The 25,713-nt window shown below is 45.3% G+C and overlaps 1 protein-coding gene across 1 annotated transcript in view; it reads left to right on the top strand.

The window, feature by feature from the left end:
* FNTB (farnesyltransferase, CAAX box, subunit beta) overlaps positions 1–25,713 on the top strand; it is a 76,830-nt gene that overhangs the window by 13,968 nt on the left and 37,149 nt on the right. The window contains exons 3-5 of the mRNA XM_037031366.1: positions 12,150–12,214; positions 20,279–20,351; positions 22,565–22,656. Coding sequence (XP_036887261.1) covers positions 12,150–12,214; positions 20,279–20,351; positions 22,565–22,656 — 230 coding nt within the window. The remainder of the gene's footprint in view (positions 1–12,149; positions 12,215–20,278; positions 20,352–22,564; positions 22,657–25,713) is intronic.

Below are 25,713 nucleotides of genomic sequence, written 5' to 3'. Positions count from 1 at the left end.
AAAGACAGCCAAGAAATCTCCTGTCAATCAAAAACCTACAGGATCTTTGCAGTATTATTCCTAAGTGATGAATTGTTGAGTTGATTCAGATCAAGCCTTTTTCTTTGTATCTGACCTAAGACCATTGGGTCAACTTTTATGTAGTTAATTGCAGTGACCCAGCACATAAGGCTATGGATAGAATGCTAGTGGAGAAAAGGGAATATAAGTTGGCCTGTGTATTTAGAAATCAGAACTAGAGACATCTATGGTTAGAGGGGTAAGTAAAAAAAAATTTTAAAAAGGAACATTATCAGCAACCTTACTGATCTGCTCTTTCTCTTTTTTCTGTATTACTTTTTATTTCAGTAGAGTGTCCCTGCTTAGTTCTACCAGGAAAACACCTGGTAGAAAGTGAGTGATGCAGAAATGAATGGGGCCAGGAGTGGTTGCTAGGTTCAGATGTGGAGCATTAGTATTACAGGGTGTCTTTCAAATGTAGGCCCAGCTGTGGGGTAGATGGAAAGGAGATAAAAGATTTCCTTGTGTTGTTATTCCAGCTCGAATTCTAAAAGTCTAGGATAAACAGTGCCAGATAGGGGAAGATAATGTAGTATCTCATTTTCATGGTTGCCTCAATGCTTTAATAATCCCCACAGTGCCCATTTATTGGGTCCCAGCACTGTGCTAAAGGCTCTCCACACATCATATTATTCATACACATTTTACAGACAAGAAGACTGAGGCTCAGAGAAGCACTAGGTTGGGAGTTTGATAACGATTTATTAATAAGAATAAATAAACCTTGCTAGGGGGAGTTGTTTACAGAAGGCACTACAGTCATTCTTTTGGTTCTGACTGAAGAATTGATAGAGATTTACCGTCAGAGCTCAATTTTGCGCCGTTACCAATAAAACAAATGCTTTTCACCTGCGTCCTATCTGATTACCAGCAGACTTTATTTGTTAAAAAACAATTTGATTTTGAAGTTAAACCTATAAGTAATGGAAAGAACCCTTAGTTATGATTCCTTCTGTTTTATGAACTCATTTTAATTTATTCAACAAATATTGAGCCCCTTCTATGTATCAGGCACTGTTTTGGGGCACTAGACATAACACAGTGAAAAAAAAAGGCCAAGGTGATGGCTTTATGGAACTTTTTGTTCAGGATGCAGTTCATTAAAAAAGGGCAAACTCTCTATCTATTTATCTATCTGTCTATCTGTCATTTATTAGACATGTTAATTGGAGGGAAACACTGCACAGAACAAAAAAGCAGGACAAGGGAGATAGAGTATGCCAGGAATGGGTGGGGTGGGAGCAGGGGTAGTTTTTAAATAAGGTGGCAAGAGAAAACCTCTGATGATGTGACATTTTAGCTGAGACCTGAAGTAAGTGAGGGAATGTGTGTCTATGGGAAAAAGCGTTCTGGGTAAACAAGCAGCAGGTACAAAGGACCTGAGGCAGGAGTGTGCCTGCTGAGTGAAAAGCCACTGTGAGTAAAGAGGTTAACAAACAGGAGGATGGGAGATGAGTTTGGATTGTGGAGGGCCCTATGTAAGTACTTTCAAATACCCTGACTGAGACGGGAAGCCATTGGACTGGGTAGCTTCTGTCTCCTTCCCCAGATTCACTCTATCCTGTCGCACCCTGCTTGCTCTGTGGGTGTGCCCCAGGAGGTGGACCTGCTTGACAGGCCCCCTTGTCTTATGGCTCCTGGTTGTGTTTGGCCATGGGGAGTAATGGGTAGGGGGTGACAGAGAGGAAGAAAAATGAGATTGCACATTTATTCCCTTCCTACAGGGTTGCGTGGGCTGGTGTGTCTCTAGACTTAAGGTCACATCTCCTATTAGGTGCCTTCTTCGTGGTGCTCTCTGCGTCTGTCTCCTTCTGTTCGTACCTTCCGGCCTAGTGGGGGATCAAGCACCCTGGTGTTGCCAGCCCCAGAGTACTGCACTCTGTTTTGCGGTTTCGCTGCACCTGCCTATGCCTTTGTAACTCCTTCCTTCATAAAATCTCCTCAAAGCACCCACTTTGAATGTGCCATCTGTTACCTCCCAGACTGATCCACCATCGGAGGGTTCTGACACACTCTGACTAGCATTTCATCAGGCTCATTTAGGTCACTGCTGGGAAGTATATTGTGAGGAGGAGAGGGTGCAGGGAAACTAGCTAGGAGGCTGTTGCAATACTGCAGGTGACAGAGGATGGCTGCTTAACTCAGGGCCATGGCAGTGGAACGCTGGTGTTGTAGAGTGTCTCAGGTCAGGTTCTGGGTATTTTTTGAATGACTCTACCTTGACAGACTGTGTTACTGATGGATTTGAGGCATGGGGCACCTTTTATAGCTCCTAAGGCAAGATGGAGTTGTTTTGTTAGTGGTTGTCTTTTTTTTTTGCCATCTGCAGTCACCCTGTTGCAAATGCTCTGTGATTCAGGTTAGTAGGTCAACACTGGTGCAGTCTCAGAGGTAGCAGCTTGTTAAAAACAGTTGTATAGTGAAGGTATTATTCCTGTTTTTTTTCTTGTGGTTTGCCCTTGAACAGGGTAAACGAATCCTCCACTTGAAATGGCATGATGTCATTAGACAACATTCAGTGAAGTGACAATCAACTCTGAGGGAAATCAGAATTATTAGTCTTAGTCCCTGCTCTCAGAATTTTTTCTCTTAGAGGAAAAAATAACCATGTGCCTGAAGCAATCACAGAATCACTTATAAAAGCATGTAATTCAGTGCTAAATTATGACTGCATTGCTCCAGGATTTCAGGAGTTGGCAGCCTGTGTGTTGTGGGCTGAGGCCCTTTGGAAAACATCCTTTCATGGGACCGGGTTGGGTTGCAAAGGATGGAGTTGGGGGTGTGAAGGAAGACTTACCGGGAATGAATGGAGGGTGCATGTTGGCTGTGGTAGGAAATTAGGTTAGCTGGATGGGGGAGGTGGTGGGTGGGGTGGGCAGCCAGGCTGAAGACCTGTCCTGAAGTGACGGGCATTGTGCCACTGCAGTTCCCAAAGGGGGGAACTCTTGCTGTTGACTCGTTTGAAGTCATAGCCTCCAAAAGATTATGAAATGGAGGCGGAACAAACCACTAAATGTGATCAAACTTACCAGTTTTTTTTTTTCCTGTGTCTGATAGAAGGAAAGAGAGCTCTGCTTGGTTAAGTAGTCAGTAGGGTAGCTATGTGAATCAATTTTATTTTATTAAATTTAGCATATATTGCCCAACTGTAAGGCAATTTCAAATATCAAAAATTTCCTCATTTTCCCTGTTAAAAAGTTCCCCAAAGTGTTTTTGGGGGTCAACTTGAAAATACATGTACTTTTAGGTATGTAGGCAAACAAATCAAATGTCTACTTACAAAATTTACATTTTAAATTTAGGTACATCTATTTAAAATCATATACTCTATAAAAATCACAATAATTCATTTTTTATTTCTTTTCTTTTTATTTTCATCTGAGGACATTTTTTTCATTGCTTTTAGAGAGAGAGGAAAGGAGACAGAGAATCGTCGATGTGAGGGAGAAGCATTGATTGGTTGCCTCCCATGTTCTCTGACCAGGGGATGGTACAGTCCTGAATGGGGAATTGAACCTGCAACCTTTTGGTTATGGGATGACGCTCCAACAAACTGAGCCGCACTGGCCAGGGCAAAGTCACACTCATTTGGAAATACTGTTTTTCCTCTTCCTCCTATTTATACAGTAGTTTTCTTCAAACTCTTCACATCCATATTTGACCTTAGTATTTTTATCATTACTGGGGCCACATTTTGGATGAGCTGATATATTTTTCCAAACCACACTTACAGTTTTTGAAATTCACCCTTTGTGAGTATGGTGAGATATTGTCATTGACTATTTTACTACAAGTTACAGTTAAAATTCTCCTACAATGTGTCCAGTCTGTGTATATCTGTGATTGCCACAATTTAACCACATTATTACCTTTTAAAGAGATCTTTTAAAAGATTTTACAATGGCAACTTACATGTGGAAGTATGAGTTCATATCCCCAGGAATACTGACTAAATCTGTGTTTAATTTGTCTTCTTCTGTAAAGGTAAAGTCAGCTTACTTCTACAAACAGCCATGACCAGACCTTATTTTAGGTGGATGTGTCAACCTCAACTGGCACTTTGTGTTCAAAAGAAAGAATTGAAAGAACTCACCACAGCAAGAGTAACTTTGTAAAGATTGCTTATAAAGTGACTCCCCCACCCCCCCCCCATGCCCCGAGAGACTTTTTTTTTTAGGAGGAATCCTTGCCTTATATTTCACCCATTAATGATTCTTTTACCACATCTTCAGAGTTAGCAGGAGTCTCAGGCAGCAAACCTGCTTTCTGGAAGTGTCCTCCCTGGGAGAGAGGAAGAAATGTAGGAAGAAGAGAAGCGATGGTCCATGATATAAAAGTTAGGGCATCATGAGACATGCTGTGGAGAGAACCTGTGAGAGAGAAAGTACCAAATGCATTAGTTGGTTTTTATGACTCACCTATGAGTGGAGATTATTCTGTGCTTCTGTTGGTTGCATTTCTAGAAAAATTTCAGAAAATACCTTCTAAACAGAGCTGTCAAGAGTGAAGGTAGATGGTTGGATCTGCATTTATTTATTGCTATGGCCCTTCAGTCTTGTGGACTCAATACCATTACTTTATCTCTAGACCCTGGATTCTGACGCAGTCTGTCATCAGAAAACACACACTAATACACATATTAGTTTCTGTCATGTGTACATATGATATGTACACATGCTGATATGTATTTATTAGTTTCATTATACATTTAAAGATATATGTGCATGCACGAATATGTAAATATAAATATATAGTAGAGCAGGGAAACACCTTTTCCTCTATCCACTTTGGATTCTCCAGCTGGGCCCTGTAAATTAGACTAGCCAAAGAAGGTTCACGAGAGAAAAACAGTAAGTACACATGGTAGCACCCATGCATGAGTAACCCAAAGGGGTGGTTAGAACTTGGGGTTTTTTATTATTTTAGGCTAAAACAAAGAAAAAGGGATGGGCCTTCTAGGTGGGAGAGCTAAGTTATGGGAAGAGAACGGGAAAAGTATGGTAAACAAGAGTTGTTTAGTAAGATTTGTTATGAAGAGTTGAGTTGCATCTTCTCCGCTGATTAGAGTTGTTAAGAGTTCTCCACTTCTGGTACAGAGAGGGAGGCATTTTTACAAAAGGAAATTTTTACAATATGAAATTTTATGCCCCGTGTTTAGATCTTTTTCTGTGTCTCTCGGTTATCAAATGGCCGTTACCTCAAAATAATCCATATGCCAAAGAGGTATATTTTGGGAAGGCATATTCTACCACCCCTCAAAATATATAATCTGACTTTAGCAAACTTAAAAACATTCTGTGCCTAGAAACTCCTGGCCTGTGTCCAGTCAGAAGCAAGTGCAAATTTCTAACTCGGAACCGTTGTCTTCTCTTTTTACCCTGTAGTAGGTGACCAGTTGCTTCATGACTGGAGGAAATGAGAGATGTTCTGTTAGAATTAACAGTTAGAATTAATGGTTATGTTATACATTAAATAGGTTTGGAAGGGCTGGCTTGGAACCTGTTTGGCATGACATTGTTTGGATGGCACAATCTTTAAGATCTAAATGACTGACTTACCTGTGAACTTTCAGAACAGTTTCTTTGCTGTGACCTATCTGTGTAGGATGTGGGGAAGCTTGGGAGATAAGGCATCATAAAACTATGCACTTTCTAATCTTTTTTTTTAAAGATTTTATTTATTTTTAGAGAGAGGGGAAGGAAGGGAGAAAGAAAGGGAGAGAAACATTGACGTGAGAGAGAAACATTGAGCGGTTGCCTCTCACACACCCTGAGGCCTCTTACACACACCCCAACCGGGGACTGAACCTGCAACTCAGGCATGTGCCCTGACAGGGAATCGAACCTGAGACCTTTCAATCTGTGAGCTGATGCCCAACCAACTGAGCCACACTGGTCAGGGCTCTCATCTTTTTCTTTTTTTAAAGAAATTTATAGTTAACAAAAAGTATAAACAATAACATAATTAACAGCCATTTTCCTATAACCTAGAATTAGCAGTTGCTAACACCTTAATTTTTAAAATTCTGGTTGTTTGTTTGAAGGAAAACAATGAACATTTTGTCCCTCCCCCTTTCTGGAAGCAACTTCTATCCTGAGTTGACTGTATATACTTCTACTTCTTCAGTTTTAATCCTTTTTTGCATCCATAGTTCTGTATTTATGTGCTGTTTAAAAAATATTTATTTATTTTTATTGTACTCTTTCCATGACTATTTATCTCCTGTAAACCCTATTCCCCTCCCCCCACAACCACTGTTGTCCATGTTCATGAGCCCTTTTTCTGTTTTGCTCAATCCCTCCACCCCCCAACCACCCACTCCTAGTCAGCCTGCTGCTCTCCCAGCCTGTTTCTGTCTCACACTGATGTTTCTCTCTCTCTTTTTTTCTCTCCTTCCATCCCCCCACCCTGCTTCCTCTCTCTCTAAAAGCAATAAACATATCCTTGGGTGAGGATTTTTAAAAAACCAGCACATCAGTAGATGAGTGGATAAAACCACTATGATACGTTTACACAATGGAATACTACTCAGCCATAAAAAGAAGAAAATATTACCCTTTGCAAAACAGTATGGATAGACCTGGAGAACACTATGCTAAGTGAAATAAGCCAGTCAGAGAAAGACAAATATTGTATGATCTCACTCATACGTGGAATCTAGTGAATAAGCTGAACTAACAAGCAAAATAGAGACAGACTCACAGCAGAATGACAGCTAAGGTGGGTGGGTGGAGGGATTGAGCGAAAAGGAAAAAAGGACTCATGGACTTGGACAAAAGTGTAGTGATGGGGGTGCCTAATAAGCGGGCTAAATGGTAATGGAAAAAAATACAAAAAAAAACAAAAAGAAAAAAAATGGTCATGAACTATGTGCCTTGTGCCCAAGAGAAATGAACCTATGGGCCCTTTGCTATTTATGGAAAAGAAAATTATCTATTGTTACAGGGCTGTTAATCAGCCTTTGTGTTGTACCTAGTTGGTAACCACCGTGCCTGTGAGGGTTCTGCAGAAGGGAAACATTAGCTGGGGTGGAACAGTCCGTTCCTTTGGGATGGAAAGGAAGCATGGAAATTCAAGATAAAACGAGAGGCCAGGGAAAGTGGCCATGCCTTAGGGTCCCTGTACAGAAGCTGCTTTCTGTTTTTTTGAGTTCCGATGAGAGAGCCATCTAGTATTCAGAGTTTGTCACGACTTAGCTTTCTTTTTTTAATAGTTAGCTCTGAGTTCTCCTTTAAGTGAGGATTTTGATAATTTTAAAAGGAATTTAATTATAGATCTTGTTTATAGATGTTGTGCAGTTGTTACGACTAATTCCCTTAGTTCTGTCCCGGAGTCTAAGTGTCTAAATTGACTGCCGTGATGAAGGTCCCCAAGGCCACTCCTAGGTTCGGTGATTCAATACAAAGATTCAGACGACTCAGCATGTGGTCATCCTGACGGCTATGATTTATTACAGAAAAAAGCTACACAGCAAAATCAGCCAAGGGAAAAGGCTTATGGGGTGAAGCCTGGAGAAAACGCGGCATAAGCTTCTGGGAACCCTCTCCCACGGGCCTCACAGCGGACGGGCTCGATCCCTCCGCCGCACTGAATTGTGAGGCCACATGTGAAGTGCTGTGGGCCAGGGAGGCTTGGGACAGGCTTGGTGCCTGGGGCTCTGCCGGAGGTCGCCACCCAGGTGCCCTCCGCCCAGCGCTGCTCAGACCTCTGCACTTCCAGGAGAAAAGCAGCTGTTCAGCGTAATCCTCAGGGTTCAGGCAGCGAGCCACTCTTTCCAGTCTGCGGCAGAGTGGGGGCTCCCCTGAAACCCAGGGTCCGGGGCACCAGCCCCGGGCCAGCCTTTCAAATGGCACTCAGGCCTGCTATGTGAACTCGTTTATATTCAGCTGGCTTTTTTTTTTTGTCTTTTCCTCCTGCTATGCAAATCAGAACATTTAAAGAATGCTTTTATATAACACTGGTAGGCTATATGGGGAGAAGTGGAGGCAAAAAAAGGATGTTGCATGTTTTGGTGATTGCTTTGGCATTTTCCTCCCCAGATGAGTACTTTAAAATTCCTATATTAATTCATTACTATTTGTCAAAAACCAATCCAGGCTTATTGCCGAGTGTTATTTGTAAAGCTGTACTTCAAAACTGTGCTCTGTGCTCTTGGGTGATCTTTTTCTATGAAAAAATACACCAGTTCCTAAAAAATACACAGAATGAGAACAGATTTTTGCAAGTCATGTATCCCACAAGGGACTTGTATCTGGAATACATAAAGTACTGTTACAGTTCAGTAATAAAAAACAAATAACCCAGTTTTAAAGATGAACAAAGTATCTGAATAGGTATTTCTCCAAAGAAGATCTACAAATGGCCAATAACCCCCAAAACATGTTCAACACCATTCGCCATCAGGAAAAGGCAATCAGAGCTCTAATGAGATGCGGCTTTACACCCCCAGGAGCGCTGTAATCAAAACAGGTGATACCGTGTGTCGGGGAGGACGGGACGTGGGAACCCTCAGGCACTGCTGGTGGGAATGCAAAATGGTGCGGCTGCTGTGGAAAACAGCCTGGCAGTTCCACAGAGAGTTAGGCACAGAGTTGCCGTAGATCTAGCAATTCCTCTTTTAGGTATATACCCAAGAGAAATGAAATGTTTATAGCAGCTTCATTCATCATAGCCCCCAAGTGGGAACAACCCTCGTGCCCTATCAAATGATGAACGGATAAGCAACATGTGATAGAGTCCTATTCACATAATGGGATAATCCTCGGCAATGAAAGGAAATGAAGTGCTGACACATGCTGCAATGTGGATAAAGTCTGAAAACCTCGTGCTGAACGAAGCCAGCCACAAAGGACCGTATATCGTGTGATTCCATTTACACGAAGTCTCCAGAATAGGCAAATCTCTGGGGATAGAAACCAGATTAGTGGTTGGCAGGAGCTGGGAGGATGGAGGTTTGGGGTGAGTCCTAAGGGGTGCAGGGTTTCTTTTTTGGGGTAGCGAACATGTTCTAAAATTAATTGGGGTAATGGATGTACAACTCTGTGAAAATACTGAAAGCCATTGAATTGTACACTTTAGATGAGTGAATTGAATAGTACGTGAATTTTATCTCATAAAACTATTAGAAAATTTTACCAGTTCTTAGGAGAAATAAAGTGATTTTTTATTTATTATTATGAAAAGCTGACCTGTAATACTGAGGTATTAATACAATTCATAATTTAGATTTTCAGACACAAGTCAGTTATTAACTGCTTGAAAAAAGCACTTGTTCATTTTGAAGAATGTGGTTAGGAAATGTGTTGAGGAAAAATCAAGAAGAAGCCCTGGCTGGTGTAGCTCAGTGGATTGAGCACGGGCCTGTGAACCAAAGGATCGCGGTTCGATTCCCAGTCAGGGCACATACCTGGGTTGCAGGCCAGTTCCCAGCAGGGGATGCATGAGATGTAACCATACATTGATGTTTCTCTCCCTCTCTCCTTCCCTTCCCCTCTAAAGATAAATAAATAAAATCTTTTTTAAAAATCAAGAAGAAATGACACCATACTGGGAATATTTTAGGCACTTTCTACTTCACTTTATGACATACATACCTCTCTGTTTCTGTCAAGTGTCTTAGTTTAGAAATAAAACTCCATTTTCCTCATCTAGTACTTAGCTGCTGGTGTTGCCCAAGTAGGAACTGAAGTTTTTCATCAAGGAATTCTTGGCTGGAAGCTTTTCTCCCAGGGGTCTAAGTGTCAAAATGCTAAGGAGGGGACAGGCTCATCCATTAGCCTTTGACTATTAAGTCGTATGGATTTGCACCAGCTTGTATTTGAGTAAAGGAAATGAGTTTTCTGCCCACTTTCTTTTGTTTCATTCAGAATTCACCAATTCACCTAATATACCAGCACATCTTTTCTTGTATGTATTTCTGTCCCTTTTGGCTCTCAGTTAAGGAAGGCACAGCTGAGAAATGCAGTCTGTGCCCCATTTAGGCTGGTGCTTTGTATTAGTCCCATTGTAACTGAGCAGACAGGGGCCCGTCCATGTGCCGCCTTGGTGTATGACCCAGCAATCAGCATTGGAAGAAACAGGTTTTTATCTACAACATTCCAACCTCAAGGTGGCTGGGAGAACTTCAGCTCAGAGCCCTGTTCTCCTGTGAGACCCAGGACTTCCCTTGCTCCCCCAAAGGCTATAAGCCAAAGGCCCTGAAGTTCCCCATATCCTTATCTGTGCTTAAGGGGGCTGTGCAGGTAGTCTCATAGCAGCTCCCTCCTTCAGGATCTGGGGTACGTTGTCAGCAGCCTCCGTATTATAGTCTAGGAAAACGTGCTGTTTGGCATGGGATCATGGTGAAGTCCAGGAAAGGCACAGGTCCCAAGAGTCTGGATAGAGTCTGGGTCCATGAGGCAACAGGTCAGTGGACCTAGGGTGGGCACCGTCAGAGCGGCAGCATGTCCCCTTCCTTACTGTACCAGGGCGCGTGGTGGGATCCTGACTGCAAACTACACAGCTGCTTGCTTACTCTTCCCTCCACGTGTCTGCTATACCATTGCTCTCCTTCCTCCCTCATGGCTCCCTGCTTACTATGCCCTTTCCAAACCGCACGGTTACTCTGCTCACTACCAGCAATGTGGTTCTCCCCTCATGGCTGCCTGTCCTTAGCTTAAATCCTGACCAGGAGCTTCCCTCCTGACTTCCTCTCTGACCCCACCCACAATGGGCTACGTTTGCCAGTTTCCCTGTGTTGTGCTACCTGCTCTCGGCTGCCACCTCTAGTCAGGACAAGCATGACTCAGTGATGCAGGGGGAACTGCCTCCCTGCCTCCTGCACAGGCACCGAACAAACCCCTGGCTATGTCACAAGGCACCATACGTTCTGAAAGTCACATACACACCTACTGCCTCAAGGCGGTATTATAGTTTTCATAGGACAGACATGGCTATCCCCTTGCCATTATAATGCACACCCCCCAGCCAAGTGCTGTGGGGGTTTTCTGGAGATCCGCCCCCCCACTCTGCATCTTGTTACACCACGCAAGTGTCTAGAATGGGAAAAGGATGAGGAATCTGGGGCGACTTTCTTACTCCTCCCGAGTCAAGTTCTCATAGTGACTTCAGACCGTTTTTTGAAGTATTGCCCATCCTTAGCCAGATCATCCCTCAGACTTATCTTCCAAGGCACATATCAAAGTACATCCTAAAACCACATATAAATGAATTTTAGATTGGCTGCCATGTTAGATGACTCACATTACTACTGCCGTTGTCGTCGCAAATCGTCTCTGCATAGTTGTCGAAGGGACGAGAAGCTGTGTTTCAGAAACAAATAATACATTTAAAAATTTTCCCAGAGAGGACATCATTATATATCTTGAAATCTCAGCGAGGACATGCCTCCCTACAGAGTAGGGACACCAAGGAAGGTGAGACCCTGTATCCTGCTGGCCGCCCCCTCGCATTGCTGTCCCATGTGACTACATCATGGTGTGGGCTGCTGAGGACGCGGGTGACCTGGTTTCTCTGGTGATCGGGCTCTCGTAAATCCTTCGGTTTGGTCTTGTGAGTGATGGAGAACCAGTGAGCAGATACGCTGTTTCTTTGGTGTTTCTATGATGGATGTTCTTTTAAGTCCCTTAAGGGATTTGAATTCTGTTCATTCTGTATTTAAATCTGTACCTAAACAATAGTAAGTATGATTCTTAGCACAAATTAATTGTGTATTTGAGAATGGCCAGTAAGATGAACACCTGCACAACTTCATCGAGTAGGCAAGAATCAATCTTTCAAGCAAAATGTATCTGTCTTCGTCTGCGCCCTGAGTAGCTGGTGCCAGGAAGCCAGACTGCCCTTAGTTTGGACGTTAAGGGTCAGTGTACTGGAAAAGTCCATTGTGAGCCAGCACAGTGCAGGGCGTTCGCTCTCTCCTTGTCTCAGCCTGTCATCCTGCAGGGCTGCTGCATGCAGCCTCACGGTGCTGTGAAGTACAAAAGCACACCAGGCAACTCAGCCGGTGGGCCTTTGTGGCAGCAGGAAGAAAAAGCCGATGGCGGTCTCATCTGTGTTTGTTTTCTCTCTCCTGCCTCCTGCCTCCTTCCCAGGCAAAAGTAGAAGAAAGGATCCAAGAAGTCTTCAGTGCTTACAAGTTCAACCACCTTGTACCAAGGTAAGCTGTGGTTGGGAGTTTGAGGGGGTTTGGGAGATATACCCCCTCCTGTTGGGGGCTTTCTTCTTTCCTCCTTTTTTAAAAGTTGATTTGACACAGAGAGAGAGAAACAGCCATTTGTTGCTCCACTTCACTGGTTGATTTTTGTCTGTGCCCTGACCAGGGATCAAACCCGCAACCTTGGGGTATGGGGACATAGAATGCGGTTGGGAGATGCTCCACTTGAACTGAGCCAGCAGGTGGGACGTGGGGATGCCCCTCGAGGCCTGGACCCTGCAGGCTGAAGATGGAGAGAGGCAGTTCGGGTTTCTGTCGCTTAGTTGTGAGCTGGTTGCTGCTCTGCTGTTCACATGAGAGCTCGCAGGTTTTCCACATTGCACTTGGGGTCCAGATGCAGGTCCAGGGGCGTGGCAGGTGATGATGGATTCTTTGGTGTGTATTATTACTGGACTGGGAGACCGTGGGAAGTTTGAGCTTCTCCCAGCCTGGCCCATGTTGGTAGCTGTGCAGCAGATCCCGAGGGTGACATTTCAAGTGGGAAATGTAAGGCCTTTTGTTTTCTTCAGCACCAAGCAGGTCGAAATCTTCTAAGCTCTTTGATGTCAGAAATGCCGGAAAAGGGATTATAAGCAGAAACTTATTATCCAGGGCCTGGCACAAATAATGCCCCCCGTTTAGCACAGGCATGTAATTCTGTAACATAACACTGCTACACTCAAACGCACCATAGGACATTGTAGGTGAAATGTTCAAATGAAAACTGTGAGTTACGGCATCCACGTTATTACCCTACCAACGTTGACAAAGGGAGGTGTCACTTTGGCCGGGCCCTGTGTAATGTGAACCTGTAGTTTTGCTTTTTTCTAGTTTTCTAATGTATCCCAGAAGAATTGCTTGAGGTTACATCATTCCTTTATTAGCATTTGTCTTTTAGTCATAAATTATTTCTCCCAAACCGCCCTGTGCCATATTTCCAGCCCTCAGAATGGGTTAGTCCCGAACTGTGCGTGGTCCTCATTCTGTCTCAGGGATACGGCACTTTCCCGAGACACCTCTGAACGAAGCTGGTCAGGCCGCTGGCCGACTCACTCCGCATGGGAAGCTGGGGGCCTCAGGTCCAGCCAAACCACCCGTGTCCTGTCTCCCAGCTTCCTGAGGCCTCCTCAACAGGCTGACTTCTGGCCAGTTAGGCTCTGGGATCTTCTGCCCCCTGGGACATTGCAGATGGTTCTAGCCTGAGTTAACTTTGTGTCTTTTTCACCACCATTCTATTTTGCCACTATTTCCTTGAAAAAAAAATTTTTTTCTCTGAGAAAATTAGCCAAGGCAGGAAATCATTGGAAAAGGCAAATTGGAAAAAGGGAAAGATAGGTGGGAATGTTATATTTATCTTTCTTCCCTGAGGAAGGAAAGAAGAAAAATGTCAATTAACAAGAGGAGTCTTTCCCCAAACCGGTACACTGAATCTCTGCATTTACTCAAAGCTCAAACCTCAATAATGAATTATTGCTCTCCCCCAAGCCACAGTCAGGGGGTAGCAAATGACACCATTTGTTTAAATAGCTTGGAGAGAACGAACTCTCTGCCCAAAACAGGCCGTGTCCACAGCGGTGCTGGGACCAGGCGATCAGTTGCTTGGTTGGGGTAGGAGGGGATTTGTGGTAGCAGTCAGATCCCCAGTGACTCACCTGGCTGGGCTCTGAGTCACTGTCTGCTGTCTTCAGCTCTGTGAGCAGAGGTCCTTTGTGTTGCCAAAGGCACCGTTGACCATTTGGCATTCCTTGTTCACTCACCATCATAATAGAGTCCGTGGACTCTTATTCTTACCGAGCTGTGAGGGAGAAAGGCAGGTACAGTCTGGGAGGATGAGGTTGTTCTGTGGGAGTGAGGGCAGAGGACGAAAGAGGCCCGGTCTTCGGTCGGATGTGGGAGAGGAACCAAAATGCTCCTCTCGGGTTGGGATCCTTTGTGGACATAGAATATATCGGGGCTCAGGGTTTGTTTCAGGAATCTAACATTTCCCATTTTATCACTGTTGCCTTGAAAATGATTATTTTAAAGGATGCTAATGAGCATCTTATATTACACATGCTAATAAATATTAGAGCTATTACACATTTTGGCTGATTGCGTATATAAATTATATATCAATATAAAGTTGAAGTCAAATATCACCATCACAGAACAAACTTATAGAATATAAGCATAAATCTGAAAGAGTTATCAAAATTTTAAATTATAGTCACAATCTCAGTATCTAACATTTCAGTAGTCAGATTTTAAGTTTGGCATTATATTGTAGGAACAAACTCTCACTAGCTCAAGTGGATATTTAGGTGCTGGCAGTAAGTCTGGATGTCATGGCTTGTTTGTTTTTCCGAGGTCACGATGCTGGTCAGATGGGATAGAGTCCCACACACTCCCAGGACCTCTGACTGCACGGCACCAGGGGGACCAGCAATGATGCTGAGGGAGGCATTTGCCTATTCAGCTTTCCAGAACCACAGCCAAATAGCAGATCTGGCTGAAATTCAAGGCTGAAGCTAGATGTCAGTGCATTCTACAGTCATTCCCCATCCCAGAAGTGATTTTAGTCTCCCTGAAAGACTGCAAAGCACATGCATGCTGTCTTGGATAAGTGGGTCTGTCCCAAGGAGCTTTTTGGCCATTGTTTTCATAGTTTTGTTTAGCAGGATGCTGCTTTCCTGTGGTAGTTAAGTTCTCCTTCCCCATAGTCAGTTATTCTTACTGTCCCACACACTTATGCACTGACCCTTTTCCATTTATTACATTACCTTTAGTGAGGAATCTGAAATGCATAAGCTAAACACACACATTCCCTATACCCCCAACTCAGATATAATTCTAAAATGTTTTTTTTTTCTTGGGAAAAGTGCCTGGTGCTCCTTGGACCTGAGGAATATTGCTAACGGCCTGTGCTAGCAGAGCAGAGCACGTTAAGTGTTGGCAGTTGCCCCGAAGTTAAAATGCTCTGAGCTCAAGCCGGGTTCCGCGTTTTTCTGCCATTTCTGTATGTGATGCTGTCTTAGAACTCCCCAAGTCCTCCTCACTTAGAAGATACAGCTCTTCACACTGCTCTGCCCAAGGTTCTTTCTTACAAACAAGTTCATCTTCCCACACTCCCTCAAGTGACTTATTACTTAAGTGCCAGAGGCTTACTTTTGGACTGGAGATGCCCCTGGCTTTGGTGGGTTTAGTGTCTTCCCAGGAGCCAGCAATGGACTGAGTCCCTGTCTTCTCTGCTATTACAGCTAAAGGCACGGTTCTCGGGGATGGCCCTGTTTTAGGGAGAGGGGAAGATGGCCCGGGTCTAGGCACTGGCTGTCATTCAGTCTGCCATATTTCTTTAAACTCATTCATCCCTTCACTCCTTCAACAAGAGTATCTAGAGTTTCTCTTGTTTAGTTGCTTAATTCAGCCCACTAAAAATACTAATTCCCATAGGAAAGGTTAACCTCTGGCTCCTGGGTGTCCTGCAGTGTTGTGTATCTGGACGGACACACAGGAGAACTGACAAACCAACCCCTGGGCCCAAGCAGATATGCTCCTGAGGCTAATTGCCCTTCTCCTTGGCCTCTGTTTGATTGTATTTTAAATTCCTTTGGAGATTCATCATTCTTTATATTGAAGGACATATGTCCAGGGAAAACAGTGTCTTTTTGTTGGTTAGAAACTGACCTTACCATTGCTTTGTTCTTTCTTTTGCTCATTTGACAAAAAGCTGTTGAGACCTGTTTGGTGCTAGGCACAGATGCTGAAGACAGACATGAGCTGGCTCACAGGGTCACAGGCAGCCGGCTAGGCAGGCACACTGAGCAGATAATTCCACCTGGCCCTTTTCCCAGCGTTATGCTTATTTAGAAGAAACCTTTAATCCTGATACTTCTAAATGGGGTGACTAGTGTTCTGCTTTGGAACTGAGTATTTTTCCTTCCCTCTGTGGTTTAGCATCACAAGGTACTGAGCATATCTGAATTCCTTTACCTGGTTTTTTGGTAAGAAGAATTGACCTGTAGGAAACCCCACTGTGAATCCGTCCTTTCAGAGTTCTGTGCTTGCCCTCACTTGGCTTGGGTTTCTCATCCTCCTCTTACTTCTTGAGCGGATGCCTGCCTGCCCTCGTTAATGGTCTCTTGGTTCTTCTCAGCTGTTGTACCCATCCTGGCCACACCCAGCCTGCTCAGCTTGGGCCAGCTCGTATCATGAGCTATTTCCTCAGTTCTGATCTCATTCAGTTCCTTTACAACTCTACTTTTCTGCTCTTCCCATCTTACCCATCCTTACCACAGCAACCCCATTGCTGCTTCTGTTAATGGGTCCCAGCAGGGTTTCCAGGGAAACAAAATCATATAACAGAGCCAGCAGAATGGCTTCACCAAAAGTTGATACTTCTTAGCTTCAGCTGGGCCCTCACTACTGCTATCTCAGCCTTTCATTCATCTCGTGTAGATTCCCTAACACACTCACCACAGTGGCCGATCTGCAGTTCTCCCATGGCCTCGTCTCCTAATTCCTGAGAAAACTGAGGCTGTCCCCCATTCATCTCCACAGTTCCCCTCTTCCCCACGTCAGAGTCCTAGATTTGTCTCACTGAACACTCTCTCCCATCATTTCTGTCTCCAAGAATGTAGAATCCTTCCTGTTTGCCACACTCACCTCCCCTACTGAACCCTCCATCCCAGCCCTCCCGCCTCCCTGTCAGGCACCTTCCTTGGTGGATTTTTTCTGGGCTCTTGCATTTTCAGCATCTCCCCTCCCCTCACCTCTGTTGGAACCATTTGTCTTCACCCATCAGGCTCTTGTCTTTCTTCCCTTGCAGCCACCACAGACTCACCTAGACGGTGGGTTTGGTTCCCTGCTGCTGGCCTGGGACCACCCCAGCCTATCCAGCGTGCCGAAGCTAGCGCAATGTGGAAAATGCAGATCTCACCATGTCTTTCTCATGCCTGAAATATTTCAGTGACTCTCTTGAAACATTTATTAAAACTATTTTTATAACAGCTTTAGTTCATGTATCATACAATTCACCCATTTAGAGTGTAAAAATTCAGTGGTTTTTAGTGTATTTAGAGTTGTGCAACCATCACCACAGTTGGTCTAGAACGTTTTCATCACTCCCAAAAAACCCATCAGCTCTCAGCCTCCAGTTCCTCCCTGCCCCTGCCTTCAGCCCCTGGCAAACAATCTACTTTCTGTCTCTAAGGATTTTCCTATTCCAGACCTTTCACTTAAACAGAATTATATGAGATGGCGTCTTTTATGACACCTTCTTTCACTCAGCAGAGCGTTTTCAGGGGTCATCCATGTTGTAGCACAGCGGCTCCCGTCTGCCCTTTGGTTTAAAATCACAACTCCCAGTGCACGTTGAAGTCCGCCTCTGTAGCGCTCCAGTCTCATTTCTCACTGCTCACTGCCTTGTGCCTTGCTTGGCTCCAGCTGAACTCAAACTCACTGGAATGTGCCACAGTAGGCCCTGCATTTTGCCCGGCTGAATCATCGTGCCCTTTGGGTCTCCTTCATTCATTGACTCAGTGCTGTGTCCTTCGGGAAGTTTGTTCTGACCCTCTGTGCCTTCCCTTGTGCTGCCAGAGCCCACCGCCTTCTTGATCAGAGAGTTTGTCCGACAGGCCTGTACTTGCCATTGACTTGCCTGTGTTCATCTCCCGACCACAGCTCGAGGGAGCTGTCAGCATCCACCCCAGCCCTGGGCCCTCAGCCCCCACAGCGTGGGTGCTCACTGAGTCCTGGCCCCTGCACCTCCTTGAAAGAGCAGTGGAGTCTGACCTTCTCCTCTTCTGCACGATCTGGAATCTGCCCCCATTGGCCCCTGAACTCTCTTGGAGGTTGCCAGCCCCTCTGTGGTCTGTCGTCCTTTTCCTCAGTCTTGCTGCAGCATTTGCCATGGCTACTCACCTCCATGAAATTCCCTCCTCCCGAACTGCCTGTGACCCAGCACTGCCTGTGTCCTTCCCCGGCTTATGTAACTCTCTTTATTTGTCTCCTCTGGCTCCTTGTCCTGCTCCAAGGATGGGCCGTCCCCCAGTTCTGCCCTGGAACTTTGTCTGCTCTATTTTCCACCCCTGCAGCTTCCCCAGTCACGTGCATGCAGGTAAACGGTTCCCAGTCTGTCTGTGTCACCTGGCTCCTGCTCTTGAGTCTCACATGTGTTTCCAACAGTGCGACCGACATCCTCACCTGCATGTACTTTCAGTGCCTTAAAGCCCACCTGTCCAGAAGTCAGCATATCATGAACGACCATGCCAGTTCGAGCTTAAGTACTCTAAGTATTTCTCACCTGGCTGACTCTTCACAGTTGTTCGATAAACAGTGGTTGACCTGCATACCTGGAAAAGAGAATGGCTCCCCTCTTTCCCACCTCACCTCACCAGGCTCCCCATCTCACCTGTCTCCGCACTTAGTGCCTTCATTGAGTCCAGTTTGTAAACGCACATTGAATACCTCCTGCTGCCAGACAGGTTTTCTAAGGCACTGTGCTGGCCATGTTCTTTCCTCAGCTCGAACCCCACAGGGCTTCCATTTGCCTATTAACTTAGGCAGAAATTCCTCAGCTGGAACCCCAACCTCTGTAAGAAGGGCTTCGGCTGCCTTCCGACTGTTCCTTTCTGCTTTCATTCCTAATATTGAGGCCAAGTCCCCGACCTGTCACTCCTCTTACACACTGTGCCTGTGCTGCACAGTCGTAGCCATTAGCTCCCACCGCGATTTAAATGTAAATGAATTAAAATTAAAGCTTACAGATCAGTTGCTTAGTCACACTAGCACATTTCGAGTTCAGTAACCACACGTGGCTGGTGGCTGCCTCGTGGGCAGCAAAGATGTCACTCCTGTCATCGCTGAAAGCCCTTTGGACAGCTCTGGTCTGTACCTTAGTGTTTCCATCCCCCCAACCCGGCTGAACCGCCCTCCCACCATGGATCCGCTCTGGCCATCTCTACCTGCACAACTTTCTCCCTCTCCCAGAGCCACCCACCTCATGTTCCTCCTCTTCCACGTAACCCTTCCTGGTCACTCCTTTCTTAGTGAGCTGCCGCGCCCTGCACAGCCTCGTGGGGTTTGATCTGTGTTCCTTTATGAGACCTACCCACTCTCCCCTTACATTGTGACCGCTCTTGTCCTTATTTCATTTCTGATACTGAACAGGAGGACTTTCTGAGGTAAAGACTACATTCATGACCTTATTTTGAGCACAGTGTAGTGGGAGTTCAGTAGACAATTGTCAAATTGAATACCTAGAAAAGAGAATGGTTCTTCTTTTATTTCTGAAATCTGCAAGCACAGTGAGTGCCTCGCCACCCCACCTTTCTCCTTTTCTTTGTACTCACACAGGCCTCTTCAGTGAGACCAGGCACAAAGCACAGCCCCCGTCCTTTGCCTGCCTGTGCAGGTGGCCATGGGCAGCACATTCCATCCTAGAGCCTCTATTGCTGACATCAGGGCCAGGGAGAGCAGCTGGCTGCAGAATACAAGTCGTCCTCTGGCTGGGGCTGTGGGTCAGCATGTAGGAGTGGAATTTCGGGGAGGGAGTGATAGACGGGTAACTGAGAGGCAGGCAGAGTGCAAACTTCAGACCTCAGCGACGTGACCCCAGGAGAAATGCCTGAGATCGAGGGTCAAGGCCAACCAAGTCAGGGAAGTGGCGAGGCTCAGATTTAAATCACTTGCAGGATGGGGAGCCAAAGTTGGGCCCTGGAAGAACTTTCTGGGTCGTTTGTCACTGCCTTGCTGTGTGTGTTCACTGTGGCTTTTCACGTACCCCAAAGTCACCTGCCATAAAGGGCATGATCACACCCAAAACATTTGCCAGCCCAGTTGAGACCCTTTCAGGCCGTTCAGACACTGGAGGGGCTTCTCTGATTTAGCCGCCCTTGGAGCGAAAGCAGTGGCTGGTTACCCATTCATTGACTCAAGCGGGATGTTTTGAAGCCGAGAGTGAGTGTGTGTACATGTGTGTGCATGTGTGTCCTATAGTGGGACGGAAGCCTAGGCTATTAGAATGAGTTTACAAGCTCTTTGTCTTTCCAGGCTGGTTTTGCACAGGGAGAAGCACTTCCACTACCTGAAAAGAGGCCTTCGACAGCTGACGGATGCCTATGAGGTGAATGCACTGTCCAGGAGCCCTTCCTATCAAATTGTCAGCCAGATCTTTCTCCCTTCTTCCTGTGGAACATAGAAGACTCACGAGCCTGACCTGTTGCAGGCTCACTCGTTGTATATGCGGCCTTGGCAGGGACTGGGTGCACAGGGGCCCAGGCCGTGCAGAGCAGGGCTCCCAATTATGAAAGGGCGGAGTTGGATCTCTTCCTGACTTGGTGTCCCTCGGAGCTCACGGAGCACCCAAGTGGCTTTCTTCCTCTTAAGTCACGGCCAAAGGGGTCAGGTGCTATCTTCCAGACAACTCATGACAGCTAGCTAAAAAGGCACTTGTTGCCTATTCATCTCTAACCCTTTGCCCTATAAGCCAATATAATTCCTAGGCTGGCCAAAGGATCAATGTATAAATCCCAGAGAATACCATGCAGTTTAACACTGTAAACATGCCCACTGTAAACATCAGATCCCTGGGGTTCCACGGAGGGGCCTTGAGGGGCAGGCAGTGGTTGGGGAGGTGGGGGGGTGTGGAGAGTGGGCCTGAGTGGCAGGCAGAGGGTGTGTGTGAACAAGAGGGCCCAGTCTTTCTGTCCCACTTTGCACAGAGCAGCCCTGCTTTCAGTTTGCTTTTTATTTTGAGTTTGTACATGTGATGATTTACTACAGGGACTGGCCAACTCAAATGCCTGTAGACCCAAGCCGGTAGCATATATAGGAGAAGTGGGCTCGGGGAGACTGAAGCAAGTCAGAAGCCCCATATTTTTACTCTGTTCCTGCCCATTGCTGCCATCCAGGAATGCAGATCAGGGTTGCCAGATGTCTCTCTCCCTCTTTCCCAAATGAAGCCAGAGATTCATATTTTTGTGTGAATCTCCAAATGCTAAAATGTTGCAGCCAATCCAGACAAACAAACAAGCAAACAAAACCCCACTGGAGCAAGCAGAACACACCCACAGGCTAGATTTGGCCTTGGGTTCCAAGCTTTCCATCCTTGACTCCAGTCCTCCATGGTCAGGGTCCAGTCAGCCCTGATACAATTAGTACCATAATAGCTAACAACTCACTGAAGTGTGCTAAAAGCTTCCTGAGCTTTATCCCAGCTAACTACTTGTTGTCCTTACAACTGACTACTCCATGAGGTAGGTGAGTCTTTCCTTTCTTATGGATAAGGAATCAGGCACAACAAGGTGAAGTGATTTGTTCCAAGGCAAATAGCTAGAAAGAGGAGGAGCTGGGACTCACAGCCAGGCAGACCAAGTCCGTAGCAGTGTCCTCTGTCACGACACCAGGTGGAAGCTAGTCAGAGCTCATTTATGAAGAGGGCAGAATGGGCCAGTGGGAGAAGCACTGGCTTGGGAGCCCAGAAACCTGGGTTCTTGTCTCACCTCTGACATTTACAGTTGTCATAATCTAGAAAAAGTTCGTCTCTCTGTGCGTCATTTATATACTTTAAATCTGTAAATTGGGGGCAGCAATACTACCTGCCTGCCTGGCCTTGAATGCTCCATACATGTTTTGGCCTGAATTAGGATAAAGTTCTGGTCACAAGTCACGTTTGGACGCCTTTTCCCGGTTCTCCAGGAGAGCCAGCTAGTCTCTTACCTGTGCTTCCTCAGGGCTGTCTCTGCCCATTTATCCAGGTTCGTGCACACATGTACTACATTCCACCTGTTCCAGAAAGAAAGAAGGTGATTCGTGCTGATGTGTCTGTCTAGGGCCCTCTTCCTCTGCATGTACCCGCACACAGTCTGTATTCCAAGCATCACAGAATTTTACTCATTATTGTGCCCCCAGCATCTGATACAGTGCTTGGCACAAAGTAGATAGGTACTAAATATTTGTTTCACCAGCGAATGCGTTAACCCAGGGAAATCTAGTCTGGGATTATAGCTCTCCCTGGGTCTACACTGAGGACACAGCAGCACTTAACGTCCCTGCGTGTGAGAAGTACTCTGCTCAGCCTTCCGTAGGTGCCTGTCAGGGAAGGACCCATTGGGTTCAAGGTAAACTTCTGTGTCCCGTTGACCTTTCCTCACATACGGTTATTTCAGCTCCTGGCTAAGGCCATAGAGCTGAGTGCCCTTCATTCACTGATTGTTTGTCAGGTGCCCTCCCCCAGCCCTGGCCAGGCTGCCAGAATGAGATAGATGCCTCCTTGTCGGCAGTATCTTGGAGCAACTCTGAATAAAGGGTGTGTTTTCTCCCCTGTGCCTTTCACAGTGTCTGGATGCCAGCCGCCCGTGGCTCTGCTATTGGATCCTGCACAGCTTGGAACTGCTGGATGAACCCATCCCCCAGATGGTGGCGACAGAGTGAGTCTGGCTGCGGGGCCATCTAGGCTGCCCTCTGGAATTGTACTTAGGGTGCTTTTTGTTTTGTTTCGGTTCTATTTATTTTAAATGAAAAATCACAGAGTGCTTCAAAGAAACCCATGCTTTTTTCGCCCTCCAGTAACTTCCTGAAACTCCTCCACTTGAGAAGCCCATTGTAAGCTCGTGGGTAGAAAAAGTCTTTGAACTCCCGAGGGAAGGATTCTGATTTCTTTATGGCCTTTTCTTTTGGCTCTTGTTCTGGTCTTTGAGAAAAGTCTTTATCATCAGCTTTGGGAGGCATGATTTTGCCAGAAAGTACAGTATGCATTTGAATAGCTTCTGTGGGGAAGCGTGTGCCAACCCAGTGAACAAAAATGCCTTTGCCTTCCATAAACACCTCCACAGAAGTCCCTCCCACCAGTGCCTGGGGGACTGCGTAGCTCTTGTTGGCACTGGATGGGTTGCTGTGTTGGTGTGCAGATGCCATGACTCACAATTTTCTTACGATTAGAGATCTAAGCAACTAGGAGCCTTCCCAAACTGCTGGCTCAGATGGTATTTTCAGTGTGGTACCTCATCCTTGGAAGCTTGTGAAATATATGTTTTAAAGAAGAAGGAACTGGTCATCCTTGTAGTCTTAGGGATACCTGGGGGAGGAGAGGGCAGCCAGGCATTGGAGCTAATGTCCCAGTTCTCAGTGACAGAGGACATGTCCCATCTCCAGCAACTTGAGTTCATCCACTCCCCTGGGGCTTCTGCGGGAGAGGAGCCCGGGAGAGGAGGCCCCGAGCCAGGTTCCTTTTCCCACAGCACGCAGGGGTGGCTGTACCAGGACGCGTGGAAGCTAGCTTGTGCCCCTCCCTGGTCACAGTGCCCTGCCTGGGTCACACTGTCAGGTCAGAAGAACAGAACTGCACATTGTCTCATTCATTCTGTCTTCACAATAACCTCTCATTCTTGCCTTCCTGGGCAGGGTGTCTTGTGATGAATGTGGATAGGGAAGATAATAAAGAATTAGACCATTAACCCTTGTGATATATACGATACTTTTTGAGGGAGAGGAAAAATATGCATTGTCTTCCCCACCATGATGCTGCTACAAGCCTCGTTGCTTCTAGCGCAGAGTGGAGTTGGATACAGTTCCTGCAGCACCAGGAATTTAATTGTCAAAATAAAGGCTCGTGTGTTTTTCAAATACCAGTTGAGGGTTGTGGCCTGTTTGGGACGTTTCTCTCCCACACATACACAATCAGGATGTTCCGTAGGGGAATGGGAAAGTCCTATAGGAGAGAAGGAAAAGGAAATGTGAGGATCGTGAGAGTAAAGCACCGGCGCCCCCTAGAGGAAGACACAGGCCAATCTGGAGAAGGAAGACAGTGCTAGGAGTTCCTTGGGTCAGCACGGACTGGGAGGTTTTTCTGGCTTGTCTGCAGGTGAGGCTTTTCTGAGGAAATAAGTGTCAGCGCAGCTTTTTGTGGCATCTGATAGGACGAGAGGACTCCTTTCAAGCTTGTCACACTTAACAATCGGAGACAACCTAAATAGTCCCAGTAAGGGGTGCTTTAAAGTGTATTTAAAGTTCACGTAAATTATGAAGCAGTGCATACAATGAAATACTATGCAGCCATTTAAAAACTGAGAAATTAACAGGTGCTAACTAGACTTATTGTGGTGATCATTTTGCAATATATACAAGTATCAAAGTACTATGTTGTACACCTGAAACTAATGTTATACGTCATTTAGACTTCAACAAAAAATATATGTAAATGTGTATGTTTGTATATAAAAATTAGTATATTTATAGAGGAGTTCATGATTTGAGTGCAAAAGGTAGTTTAAAAGATTTCACTTTTCTAGATTAAAAATATACATGGTTATATGCTTAGAAAAGCCAGAAGGATGTATATACAAGAAGGATGTATATACACATAGTAGGTATGATTTCTGGATAGTGGGGTTAAAGGTGATTTTTTTCTCTTTTTCCCTAAACATATTTGCATTTTCTACAATGAACCGTCATTTTATAATTAAAGAAAGTCTTAAAACTGAAAAGCTGATTTCAAGAACAACTTGACGGTGAATGACTGAGGATCTCGGGGCAGCCTTGAAAGCTTTACCTGTGGTTCTGTGGAGCATCAATTTAACGAACTCTTAAAGAATTTCTTAGATTTTCCTAGCAGGCCGGTAATTTTAGGTGCTGATAATATTTTTATGTACAGAGCCTCGTGGCTTTGACCTGTAAAGAAAGATTTGTATTAAGATACAGAGAAATCTTAATGATTTCTGTAAAAATATGGGGATTTGTTTTTTAGACTACCTAATGTAGGATCTCGCCTTTTTATTTATTTTGCACAGGGAAAAGAATTGCTTTGAAAATGTGCACCGGCTTTTTTCTTCCCCATACAAACATTAAGGTGACCTAGTGGCTGAGTTTAGCTCAGGATTTTTATTATTTCCTGTCCTCTTTTCTTCCCACTCCCTCACCTAGTATGTGACCCACACATACCCACACTTTGCTCTTTCCTGTTTTGTTCACCGTTGTGCTTCTATTTGTTCAGGGGAAAAAAATGCCACACTGAGTTCCCTCTAGTGGACAAAATCACTTTTGTCAGCTACTGGGACTGCTGACTGGAGCCAGCAAGGCCAGTTTTTACTGCGCTGTCACACCTTTCGAGAATAGTGTATTAGGTAGGAATTTGGCTTGCCTCTCTTCGGGCATTGTATCCACAAATGTATACATGTTTGCTCATAATGAATTTGGAACCAGGCTAAGTATATTTGCTTTCGTTCACAATTTTAGCACTGAAGGAAGCGTTCTTTAATGAGAACCCCATGCTTTGTTGTTGAAAACCACTTTAATGAAATGCACGGAAAAAAAAGAAAACCGCAGGGAGACCACTGCACCCTTGAGTTAGGTTTTTAGCTTCTGTATGATCTAAAAATTGTCTTTAACTTAAAAATCGTTGTCGGACTTTTCCACTTGTAAAGTTTTCCCAAAGATTAAAATTAAATTTGCATGTGTCAGCGTTTTATTATTTCCCTTTCCAAAGGTTA

The sequence above is a fragment of the Sturnira hondurensis genome, unplaced genomic scaffold (genome assembly GCF_014824575.4).
Source record: "Sturnira hondurensis isolate 20B ecotype Veracruz unplaced genomic scaffold, ASM1482457v3 Scaffold0021143, whole genome shotgun sequence".
In the NCBI taxonomy this organism is placed as follows: domain Eukaryota; kingdom Metazoa; phylum Chordata; class Mammalia; order Chiroptera; family Phyllostomidae; genus Sturnira; species Sturnira hondurensis.
Note: the sequence above shows the minus strand (reverse complement) of the source record. Positions and strands in the feature narration are given on the sequence as shown.